Consider the following 12,500-nt stretch of genomic DNA (forward strand, 5'->3'; position numbering starts at 1 on the left):
CAGCCTCCCAAGTGAAAGGCTGCAGAGCTGCATCTGGAAGGTCCTTGGCCTTACATCATTTGAGGTTCATCTTGCCCATATAAAGGACTTTCAAGGACCCCTCTTACAGCACTGGATGACAGCGAGGGTACTGCATGTCATATCTGCTGCTCATCCACCTGTAGTCCATCCCAGCCGTGTGGCCATCCTTATATTCTCAAGATAACAAAGTCCCTCATTTCTAGGCCAGAGAAGCTCTGCAGCCTTTGCAGACAGATAACAGTTTTCGGAGTGTTTGAGCTCACTGAAAGTTTTTTTGTTACAGATTCAACAGGCTGAAGATGTATGCCTTTGCAAATCCACATACCGTGAGGAAGAGGATCTCATCCATCAGCTTTGTCTTGTTGGAAACGATGCGATGTAGCAAGGAGTTTTCCCGGTGGATGTGGTCCATCTGCTGCTTCACGCTTCCCAGTAACTCATCGTAGATCTGCAAGGTCTCCTCCACTCTGGCCACCTCTGCCAGGGCCTCATCAATGGAGCTCATCAGCTGTGTCACCTGCTTCTCAGAAGAGATAATGGCTCTAAGGTTGGCCTGAGAAATGGAGAAACAGAGGGCTTCAGCACTGTCGTAGGGACTGACCACCACCATCTGAGAGTCAAGTATCCTGACCTTCACCCTCCCACGTCAAAGCAGAGACCCTGTCATTACAACGTGCAAGACGCAGCTGTCCTGCATCACTACATGCACAAGGTCAATGTCTTATCTTTGCACTTGGCTGAACTCTGTATCAGCAACCATCTGCAAGTCCCAGGCGCCAGGGCAGAAAAAAACCCTTCCCTGAGCACGGTGTATGCTCAGAGGACTTTCATCTGCCATGGCAAAGAGGTTCCTGCAGAGTGGCCGGGCAAATCCGACCATGAGCAGAATACAGTCTCTGTAGGTTTGGAGAAGGTACCAAGCCCTGCTGGCTTCTGCACCCCACCTTTCCCTCTGTGCACTACGAAAGACCCGAGTGGAGACCGCGTGGAGTCTCCAGCCCTCAATCTCCACAACTGGCGAAGCCTCCTGAGGACCCGGGTGTCCATTCCACAATATTTGTAAGCAAACGTGCCAGCTTTGAGGCACTGGCCATTTCTGTCTGGCTCCGACGCATTTATGCAGACCATGGCCGTGCCAAGTGCCTGTCACAGCACGTTTAGCACAGCTCCGGGCATCGCCACTGCTGCCAGGGTGTCACCCAGCTGAGCTGCTCTGGCAGTGGAATTAATAAACAGTTAAATCATGCATGAGACATGCACATATATATGTCCCTAATATGGAAACTGAAGGCGCAATTTGCCTAGGGAGATCTGGGGCGTTTGTTTTGACGGGTGGTAGAGACATAACGGCATGCTAATTGCTGCTGACAAGCTCCGCTAGAGATTAACGGCTTCCAAATGTTAATTGTATCATTTTCAGGGCCTATGTACCATGCAGAATATCAAAGAAAACAATCAATAGACACAGGCCTGGGAGGCACGAGGCTTCCAGACTGCTATTTTTCTCTCCATTAATAAAGCTTTCAAAGAAGTTTGTCTTCGCTGATATTTCAATTATCTGACGTCTTTTTCATTAATTGAAGTAGGACAATAAAAGTACCTTCACCCCCTCAGCATGCCCTGTGCTCGGCTCGCTGGTGGGAAATTACAGGAGGAAGAGAAGCAAAGTCTTCTCAACCCAACTCAGGTCACTGTGGCTTGGACCTACCCCGTGCTCCAAACTAGGAATGTGTCTTAAAGCACGGCAGATGCTGCGCATCTACAGTCCCTGTGTTAAGGACTTTCAGTCCCTGTGTTAAGGACTTTCTCTTCTTCAAGCTCCACCTGCATTGCTGTCGCCGTAAAGATGAGTTCAGCAACTCCAGCTCTAGAGGTGGTCCATGCAGGACAAGCAACAGGACAAGAGGAAATAGCCTCAAGTTGCACCAGGGGAGGTTTAGATTGGATATCAGGAGAAAATTCTTCATGGAAAGGGTTGTCAAGCACTGGCACAGGCTGCCCAAGGATGTGGTGGAGCCGCCATCCCCGGAGGTATTTAAAAGACGGGCAGACGCGGTGCTGAGGGACATGGGTTAGTGGTGGGTTTGGCAGTGTTAGGCTGATGGCTGGGCAGACACTCATCTCCAAAAGCCCCAACGATGCTCCTTTTGCCCGGAGCCCAACCAACCTACGCAGGCTGATGCGAGGGAGCAAACAGCCCCGCTCCCGGACTGCTGCTTTCCAGCCGCACACCGGGGACCCTGCCCGGAGCTTCACATTTTATTAAATGTCCCGAAATTACAGCCATAAACCTCCTGCGAGCCTGTCGCCGCCGCGCCTTCGGATTGTCTTATTAGGGTTTAAGAGACCCACGGGGATTTGCCCAGAGCAAAGCATCACCGGTGACAGTGGCAGGGCCACCGCTGGCAGAAAGGGCTCTCCGGAGAATCGCCGCTCGGGTGTGGGTAATAACTCTGCTGCTGGAAGAGGCACAAAGCTGCCGGGAGCTGCCTGCCTTTCAGCGGGTGCTGGGATCCTGCGAGTACGTAGGAATACCAATGTAAAAATCAGAGCTCGCAGCCTGCCAGGTGCCCCGGCTGCGCTTTCCTTCCCTCCGCAGCAGAAAAGCGCTTTTCTCGCTGCCGGTGACGGTGTTTTGCCATCCCCAGAAGCCATCAGAGGGCCATTAGTATTGTGAGAGGAGGACACGGTGTTATCTCCGGGGCGTGGGGAAAAACATTTCAATATATGCGTGCGCTGGTCTAACTTGCCGGTATTAATAACACTTAATATCACAGATTAAACCTTAGAAAGAGAAACATCTCATTAATTAATTTGTATTAGCAGTAAGTGACATTCATTCATTAGAAGGCATTAAAACGATGTGTTCGGCAGCGCCTTTCATCTCAAAGAACTTAATTGAGATTTATTAGTTACTCTCATAGGGCATTTTACAGCTGGGAAACAGTCGCAGAGTGTCCGTACGACTTGCTGAGAGCGAGCAGGAGCAGACCTCGGGATTTTGGTCTTCCAGATTAACTACTCAGTTTCCAAGCATAATAAATCATATATAAATAAAAATTGGGAATACAGCAAACACTGGAGCTAAAGGAGGTTGGATTTAGGGTTTGCAGTTTCTTGTGTGTTTTAGGATATTTCCTTTGGCCTGTTTTTTTTCCCCTTTGTTCTTCGGTTACCTACCCACAAAATCCTGGCACCAGATATATTAGCATAAGATAAGTGCTCGAAGCGGCTATCTCATTATTTTGCTCCAGCACTCCAAGAAACAAGTTATCCTCCGCAGAAATGGAATAAAATACAGCAACACTAATAAAGTAAATAAAGATCACTAGTCTGAAAATAATGTGTGCCTTCTTCATTGGCCCTTTCCACTACAGTTTATCTTTTACTTTTTATCTCCTTCCAGCTCTATTTCATATTTTTTTTTCCTCTTTTCTTTCCCCCTCGCTGCTGCTTTTCCTTCTGTAGAGATCACTGTTGGCCTTTTCCTTTTCTTCCAGACATCCCCACCTGTCAGACCACCCTTTCTGCTCTTCATCACCCCCCACTTTTTACACGCGCTTTCATCCCTTCCCTCCCTACTCAGCAGCCTTTATCCTTCCTACCCAGATTTTCTCTGCTCTCCCCTTCCCGGGGTAACTAAAGGGCTTGTGCTTAAGTTAAAAAAAAAGAACCCAGATTGAAATAATAAGAATTTTTGATGTATCTGTGATAGCCCTCATGGCAACGTGGCAGGACCCGTCCCTGTTGTTTCTGCGTGTCCTGCTTGTGGATGGCCACGCTGGACCAGGCGCTCCATGGGCTGCAGATGTGGCTGTGGACCTGGCAGGAGCCTGGGGAGCTCTCGGTGCCCCGAGGTACTCGGCAGGCGAACCCTCCCCGTGGGACACCTGGTCCCTATGCAGGCAGGGAGGGGGAAGACACACGGCGTGGGCATCATCACTGCTTTTTCCCCTTGGGACAGTTCCTAGAAATCATTTCCAGATGTGGTTAAGGCTGTGGGATTTCTGCCGACCTGGCTGAAGGCATGGCTTGTAGACCTAGCTCTAAGGGCCAGAGGCAACAGCCTAAGACAAATTTCTTCTGCACTATAGAAATGATGGTCCTAAACCACACTGCGTGGGACACAGAGACCCTCTACGCAATGCGAAGGAGATCCCGGAGCTCCCCGGTCTCCTCCACCTCCCCCAGCCAGCCCTGGAGCTCCACACTTCATCTTGCCCTGCAGTTAGACCCTCACCCACACTTGTGCTGCCCCCCGAAATTATAATCCCTATTGGCCCCGTGTCCCCATGCAGCTGGGCTCCGTACCCTTCCCTGCAGCCGGGGCTGTGTCACTATTATGTTTTATTCCTCTACAAAACTGACAGCGGGTTTCATCTGCCCCGTGCCGGTCAGTCCCCATGCCTGTTGGAGGGCCACCGCTCAAGCCAACCTCTGAGGGCGGTTAAGGTCATCAGAGACAGACACTTGGTGGGTGGCTGCTGGTAGAGTGCACAGAGGGACAAACCCTGACCCTCCCGGAGGGGAGCAGCAGTGTCCTCCTTGCACGTGAGATGCATTTTGAGCTGAAGTAGCACCACACTGAGATGACTTTCTCTCAGATCAAGTGCTCGCAGCAAACGAAAGAGCTGCCGATGCCCAGAGACTCATTCCAGGCACCTTCTTTTTGGCTGAGCCACAGCCCTTGGCCTCACCTCATCCAGCACATGGAGATCATTGCTCAGCTGCTCTGCGAAGGCCACAGAGTTGTTCACCAGGGGCTCGTACTCCTCCATCAGCTTCAACACATCGGCCGCTTCCTTCGGTGTCATCTCCTGGTACGCACTGAGCTCCTCCTGGCACACACTGAGCTCCTCCTGGCTCTCAGTCTCCGCAGTGTCTTTCCTGTCTTCTTGAGGTCTTTGTCTCCCTGCATGGACAGGAGGAGACGTAGAGGTCGTCAAAGCCTTCTAGCTATGTCGTTTTATTAGCCCTGCTAATATTAGCCCCAGGGGTCCCGTTGAGTCCACGTGACGTGAGTCCAGTGGTCTCAGTCTGCTGGTGAGTTAGAATAAGATCACGGCACGGAGCAAAGAAAATGGATGGGGTAAAGGGTCAGCTTTGTACGAGGGACAAAACAGACATTTGAAACTTAATTTGAGCTCCGGTGGTGTTTTCACTTGCTCACCTCTCTAGGATGGTGCGTTGGGGCAGGTTGATATGTTTGTTTTACAAAGCTGAGACAAATTTCATAGATGAACAGGCTTCTTCTGATCAAATACATTGATAGTCATGTGTTATAGAGTAAAACATATTTTTAAATCCACATATATCTGTATTTCTTGGTACACTGCTGGGGAATGTTACCAGGCAGGCAGCCAGTCTCCCCCTGGCCTGACGTTACCAACACTTTACTGCTCTCCATCCCCAACCCAGAGAGCAGATAACATCTCTGGAGAGAAGATAAACTGTCCATCTATTTTTCTTCCCAGCCAAGCACTGTGTCTCCATGGCAAGGGTCAGTGGATAAACCAGACGGCTGTACCTCCAGATACACAAAACACGCATCCTCCTGCTTCCCTCTCACTGGTACCCACCTCAGCCTCTCCCATCATCCGCATTCACTGTCTGAAATTTATTCACCTCCCGTTCCTAAAAGCGATGATAGTGATGATGCAAAAAAAAAAAAAACCCAAACCACTCTGAGTGTGACAAGGAAACTAATTACCTTCCGCTGCACAGGAGGGGACATTCAAAAATGTGATAGAGCTGGCGAGGAATCGGTGGCTCAGCTTCCACAAGCATCTGATAAAGTTTTTCTTCTCATCAAAGCTGCTAGCGGTCCACTTGTACACCTTATCGAAATGCAGATCAAAATCCAGGCTTGCCTAGATGTCAACAGTTAATTACCATGTCAGTTAGATGCCACCACACCGCATCCACTCGGCACAGGTTCGCAGCACGTTTTAATGGCAGGCACTGATGTTGTGAAAACACCTTGTGCACCATAGAATCATAGAATCGCTGAGGTTGGAAGGGACCTTTAAGATCATCAAGCCCAACCATTAACCTACCCTGACAAAACCACTTCTAAACCACGTACCACATCTACCCTTTTTTTAAACACCTCCAGGGATGGCGACTCCACCCCCTCCCTGGGCAGCCTCTTCCAATGTTTAATAACCCTTCCAGTGAACAAATGTTTCCTAATATCCAATCTAAACCTCGCCTGGCATAACTTGAACCCATTTCCTCTCGTCCTGTCACTTGTCACTGGGGAGAAGAAGTCAGCCCCCACCTCTCTACACCCTCTTTCAGGTAGCTGTAGAGAGTGATAAGGTCTCCCCTCAGCCTCCTCTTCTCCAGGCTGAACACCCCCAGGTCCCTCAGCTGCTCCTCATAAGATTTGTCCTCCAGACCCCTCACCAGCTTTGTAGCCCTTCTCTGGACACGCTCCAACACCAGGAGGAAGAACACCTCCTGGGCGATGGAGGGAGGGAGACACCCCTCTGCGCTGCGGTTTCCAGCTTTGGGGTTTTGGGTGGCCCCACGAAGCCCCACGGAGAGTAGCACAGGGCTTAGATGTTAGGAGAGAGCTCTCTCTGCTCATCCCCTTCAACCAGGGGGACGATGCTGACAGCTCCCTGGGACCACTTTAGCAAAAAGCCTGGCTGGACAGCTGGGAAGGTGACCCCAGGGAAACCAGTGCTACCGGCCACATCATGGCGATGACTAGACTGGTTTCGGTGGAGCTGCACAGGTATAGTCAGACTCAGATCTGATGAAGGGCTAAAATGGGCTGTTGCCCCCAATATCCCCACAACACCCGGTGTGATGGACACCAACCGTTCCACGGCCAGGGTAACTGCTGTCACAAGTTTGATTTGAGGTCTTTCAATCGATGAATTCCCTGACAAGCTCTGTATTGCCAAGCTGACAGCAGGCAATTCCTCTAGTTAACAGCAAATCCTTCTTCGGGTTTCTTTCCTGCAGATATAGACATCTTTCCCTGGACTTCTGTTGCTGTCCCAGAGCAACAGGGTATGTTCATGGCACTTGGCAAATAATCACAGGCATGGTAAAAATAAAAGAATGTACAGCAATTCTGACCCTGGAAGTGGACACCAGGACAATGATAGTGGGTCAGACCAAGCAATCAACCAGTCCCAGCACACTGATCTTTTTTTTTTTTATATATATATATAAATCCCTCACCTTTTACTGCAGGTGTTGGGAACTGATGGGAACACTGATGAATTTTGACGGTGGCCAGTGGCAGGTGCTTGGGAGAAGCAGCATTCAAAGGGCAAGTCCAGAGTTATGTTGCCTGCAGGATTCCCTGCCAGCCTCCAGCAGCCCGCGACCCATCAGCTCGCTGAGCCAGAGGTTGTACCCCCAGCACCGTGTTTAACAGCCCTTGAAGGACCTACTGTCCCCGATTTCCTCTAATGGTTTTTTGAACCTATTCATAGCGTTGGCATCTACAGCATCCTGTGGCAATAAGCTCTGCAGTGTAATGATGTGCTGAACGAGAGAGATCGAATCAACTGGAGTTACGCATTCGGGGTAAGCCCAGCACCCACCCATATGCAATATCTGCATCCCACTGCAGATATTCCCCTCTGCAACCCTCATCTGACATGAAATCTCAAACCTCTCTTCACTCCAGAATTGGGAACGCCCAGAGGAAAACCCAAAACAGGCTTCCACAAGGGCAGTCCTGAAACAGCCCCAGCAGCACTGTGGTATCACACGTGCTTCACTTGGCATCTCCCAGCTGCCCCATTTCCTGGCAGGGGAAGGTCACCTGAGATAACAGGAGCATGGACTGGAGAAGGAGCACCCTCGGCATTTCCCCAGGTTGTTTTCATCCGTGTAAGTGTCAATAGTGCTGCATCTATCTATGCCCAAAGGACGTAGTCTCATGGAGGGTGAACTCCAGCCACAGGAGACTTAGTATTTGCCACTAAGTGGTGTATCGGTGGAGAGGACAAGGAAGGTTGCTGAAATGGGAATATCCCACAGAAAGAAACTCATTCCTGTACCATCTCATTAGCTCTGCAGCACAGCCTGATCTCATCTTCTGGAGAACTAAGAAGCCGCCCTTATAATTGTTGATACTAATCATCATAACAGACGCAGAGTTTATGAGGATTGATGCAGTCCTACGACACTTTGAGGGCTGCTTTCTAAACACCTTGAAGCAATACATCACGCCCCCGCGTCGCTTTGCAGGCTCGGCGGCAGCCCCTGCGTGGAGCAGTGATGTCTGGGGGAGGCATTTACAGTGCTCGTGGTTTATCGCACGCCTTATGAGTAGCTATTAAAGCGGGGAGGCATCCGTTAATCGCTTCATAAATATTAATGGTATTTTGGTCAAGGGAGATGTAGCTTTAAGCACCGCTGGACTTGCAGCGTCAGGACTTTGCTGGTGCCAGGGACCAGAGGGCTTCCCAGCGCACCAGAGCAGACCTGACCACCAAGTACTGCATGTACTGACCATCGACCCATGAGCTGGGGTTTGGCTGTAGTCCATACTATCTGCCAAGCCACAGAGAGGAGCTCTTGTTTTGATTTCCATGGACCTGCCAAGCCATGCAACAGCAGGGGACTCTGCTGACTCTTGCACTGGGCTGCACTGGAGAGATTGCCTCCGTGGTGGGACCCTAAGAGATGTCAACGTGTCCTGGCTGCAGCCCACTGCTTCAGCCTCTCCTCTGCCTGGGGACCTTGTGTGGCAGCTTCAGCTGGTGAGTAGATCCCATTCTACGAACGGTATGGACAATTCTGGCTGCCTGAGTTCAAGGAAGATCAATTCAGCCTGGAAGAGGCAAGGAAGAGGGCTCCAGGCATGACAAAGGGAAGAGAGAAGTCAACACAGAAAAGGACACTAATGGGTCAGTCTTCCAAGAAGGAGGGTTAACAGGGGAGGTGACTACAATTTAAAAATACATCTGCAAAGGAGAAGAGCTGTCTAACCTAAAGGACAGCCGTGGCACGAGCACAAACGGGGATGATGTGGGTAGAAGTACAGGCTGGAAGTCATAAGAAGTCTTTAGCCATCAGGACATCCAAATTTGCTACTTGCCTCCCAGTAGGAGGGGATTCAAAAATATGCTAACACTTGAAGATAGAGTATGATCAGTTTTTCTCATTGGGATGGCAAGTGAGGGGGACAGGACTGAAAATCCTGGAGGTATCTTCTAATCCTAATTCCTCAGGAGCCAAAGCAGTTTAGAAGACTTGGTGGAGCCAGGCTCATCTGCTAGGGGAAAGCTCAGGCAGGAGGAAAGCACATATTGCCTTTTGCACGGGAAAATGTAAGAAAATGAGATACCAGTTCAGTTCTACCCATAGGACCAAACCTGCAAACGTGATTTTCCTTTCAGCTGTGCTGTGCAGATGTACTTTATTTGTCCTGGATGTAGAACTGGAAAGCTGTTCTTTTTCTCATTTATTTCTACGCTTGTGAAAATCCAGGCACCTCGCCAAAGCCCCTGGAACATTCACATTAATAAAAAAACTAATTATAACAACTTTAACGGCACTCTAGCAGCCCAGGAGGCAGAAAGGGAATATCTTGTCCATGCTTTCTTTCCCCAAAACCCTAATGTCACCCTAAAAGCGCAGAACTCACACTGACCCCAGCTCTCTATAATCCTTCTTTCAGTAAATGCCTCCATTTAATCTTTAAATACCCTATGCAAATGTCTGTCAAGAAGCTTTGTCAACATGGATCGACAGATGGGCCTGACAATGTGTTCCGCAAATGCTGGAGGCCTGACAAGAGCAGTGCTTTGCAGCCATGTCTGCAGCCTCTGAGGGATGCTGCGAAGGGCTTCAGGAGACCCTCTGCCTGAGGGATAAGGAGGGTTTGCCCATTGATTCTGATGGAACCTGTGTCCATGTGGTGTGGTCACCCACTCACTGCTCACCCTGGTCGGGCATTTGGCCAGCCTGACATTTCCTAACTTAGAGAGGGATGAGCCAGGAGGGAGGAAACCACACCAGCCTCACCGTCCTGGGCACAGGGAAGAGATGAGGGAAACCAGAAGTCCAAAAGCACTGATGTGGGATGGAGAAACCAGACAGGGAGGGACCTCAGTTCACCATACTCTAGGAAACAGCTCGGAGGGAAGGCAGAGGGCTTTTAAGTTTTTTTTTAATGGCAAAATTAAATTCATTCAGGTCAGTTCGTTCCTATATTATGGAGGGAAGGCAGAGGGCTTTTAGGTTTTTTTTTAATGGCGGTTATCTCCTCAAAATTCCTCATTCAGGTCAGTTCGTTCCTATATTAGAAATCACACACACACACTGCTCTTCCCACCATCTAAAGATATGGTCTGAGCTCCAGAGAACTCGAATCCCCTTATGGATTCTGGCCTGTGTCTCTCCAGATTCATATTCATATCTCTCCCCCATGATCAGTTCTGCCCTTTGCCACGGAAGGAAAATCAATCCTACCTGATTGAGAGTCTTGCCGTCCACCAGCTTCAGCTCTGCTAAAGGCCACCTGTAGGCTATCTTGTACTGCTCTCCTCGGTCTACCTTCACCTTCACCAGAAACGGCTGCATTGGCCTAAAGGTGTCCACTGAGGATGAGGGACAGGAGAAAAAAAAACAACAAACCAACCCACAATATTACTACTAGCCCACTACACAACAGTTTGGTGTGAGTGGACAGGCACAGATGGACACACAGACACTGATTTGGCATTGTGACTGTATGGAGAGATGCTACGGGGTTTCTACGGGCTTTTCTCTTCATTGAGTATTTAGATATAGGAACGTCTCTCCGGGGTCTAATCCAGAGTACTTTGAAGTCTATGGAGGGATTCCCGATAATTTCCATGAGTTTTAAGCCAGGCCTTTGTGCTCTACACAAGGCACAAGTAATATTTCAGCAAGATCCAAATGTGACGGGCGCCCTCGTGCAGTCAGATTTACCATAGTTACACACCATACTGCTGGCCCTACAAGAGGGTCCAAAAGCACTGCATTGTTTGACCGATACCCACACTAACACACCCCATCAAAAATCAATTCCAGTGCCAATTAGCTTACAGTCACCTCTCGGTTCATCTGGGAGGTGCCCACTGCACATCTTTCTGGCTATTATAATTTAGATCTCCCATATGAGCTAGATATCTCCAGAAAGCTGACACGGACACTTCCAGGGGTAACTCATGTATTTTAGATGTCACTTATAGGGTGCCTACAGCATCCCTTGGAGACATTCCTCCTGGCCTCCACTGACTACAGACGGAGTTTACGAACATCATTTAGGTCAAACGCTGTGGCTAAGGGTGTCAGAAATTAATCCTGTAGTGGGTGACTATGCTGCCTAGAAGCTCATTGGCAGGAAAGTTTCTCCCCAGTAAGTTTGTCAAAAAAAAATCTATGCTAACAACTTCTCAGGAGTGATGGAGCAACTAGAAAAGCATAGACCAATGGAAATGGAAAATTTCCCAAAGCACTTGCACCTTTGGATCCTAAAAGTGTCTGGGTACTCTTAAAACTTTCACCAAAACTATGGAGAGACAGAATGAGGGTGTAATGCTGTGTTGTGTTAGAACGGTTTGTTGCTGACCTCTAATGACAGATCTGATGCAAATGGTAAAAAAAAAAAATAAATTAATCTTACACTGGTGGAGGGAACAACCCTGCAGAGCCCAGCTCTCTCTAGACAGCTAAATAGCACCCGGCGTTGGAGAGGGAACTTGTGCTTTTGTTGCCAGTTCTTGACATACCATACTGACATGGCACAGGTCCTATTTTTGGATTAAGATTTCCTTCATTTAATCTTACAATACAACATTCCAAGTAGCGGTCACATCTCTTCTCCCAAAGAAAAGAGCCATCAGAGACCAAACTCTCTGACCAGAGCTGCAAAAAAAACTTCCTGGGGTTTGCAGCTCAACCTGTCTCCTGCCCCCCGCCCAGGGATTCTCACCCACAACACAGAGAATGGACATCTTCTTCTTCTTCCCTGTCTTCCAGACATGAACGGTTTCCAGCAGCCTCTTCTTCTGCGGGTTGAACAGGTCTTTTTCCAGCGAGCTCCAAAGAGAAGCCATGGTGATACCCAAACACGACAGCAAGTGGTAGCTGAGTGTGCCTCCCACTGATGCTTGTGGTCTCCGCAGGCTGCACAGCACCTCCTGTGAAACACAAACAGGCTGGAGAGATGATGGACATGGAACTGGCGGAGCGGGGCCAGAGGAGGCCCCGGAGATGCTGGGAGGGCTGGAGCCCCTCTGCTGGGAGGACAGGCTGGGAGAGGTGGGGGGGTTCAGCCTGGAGAAGAGAAGGCGAAAAAGGGGAGAGCTCAGAGCCCCTTCCAGTGCCTAAAGGGGCTCCAGGAGAGCTGGGGGGGGACTCTGGATCAGGGAGGGGAGCCATGGGACGAGGGGGAATGGTTTTACACTCAAAGATGGGAGATTTAGATGAGATATTAGAAAGAAATTCTCGACTGTGCGGGTGGTGATCCCCTGGGG

At 49.5% G+C, this 12,500-nt stretch overlaps 1 protein-coding gene across 1 annotated transcript in view; it reads right to left on the reverse strand.

Annotated features, from left to right (window-relative positions):
• Positions 1 to 12,080, reverse strand: part of LOC104282710 (exocyst complex component 1-like) — a 28,684-nt gene extending 16,604 nt beyond the window's left edge. Inside the window, exons 1-5 of the mRNA XM_009880827.1 lie at positions 11,957 to 12,080; positions 10,468 to 10,595; positions 5,732 to 5,891; positions 4,719 to 4,933; positions 347 to 574 (exon numbers count right to left, since the gene is read on the reverse strand). Coding sequence (XP_009879129.1) covers positions 347 to 574; positions 4,719 to 4,933; positions 5,732 to 5,891; positions 10,468 to 10,595; positions 11,957 to 12,080 — 855 coding nt within the window. The remainder of the gene's footprint in view (positions 1 to 346; positions 575 to 4,718; positions 4,934 to 5,731; positions 5,892 to 10,467; positions 10,596 to 11,956) is intronic.
• Positions 12,081 to 12,500: the final 420 nt, after the last annotated feature.

Source organism: Charadrius vociferus, unplaced genomic scaffold, assembly GCF_000708025.1.
Source record: "Charadrius vociferus isolate BGI_N301 unplaced genomic scaffold, ASM70802v2 scaffold573, whole genome shotgun sequence".
Taxonomy (NCBI): domain Eukaryota; kingdom Metazoa; phylum Chordata; class Aves; order Charadriiformes; family Charadriidae; genus Charadrius; species Charadrius vociferus.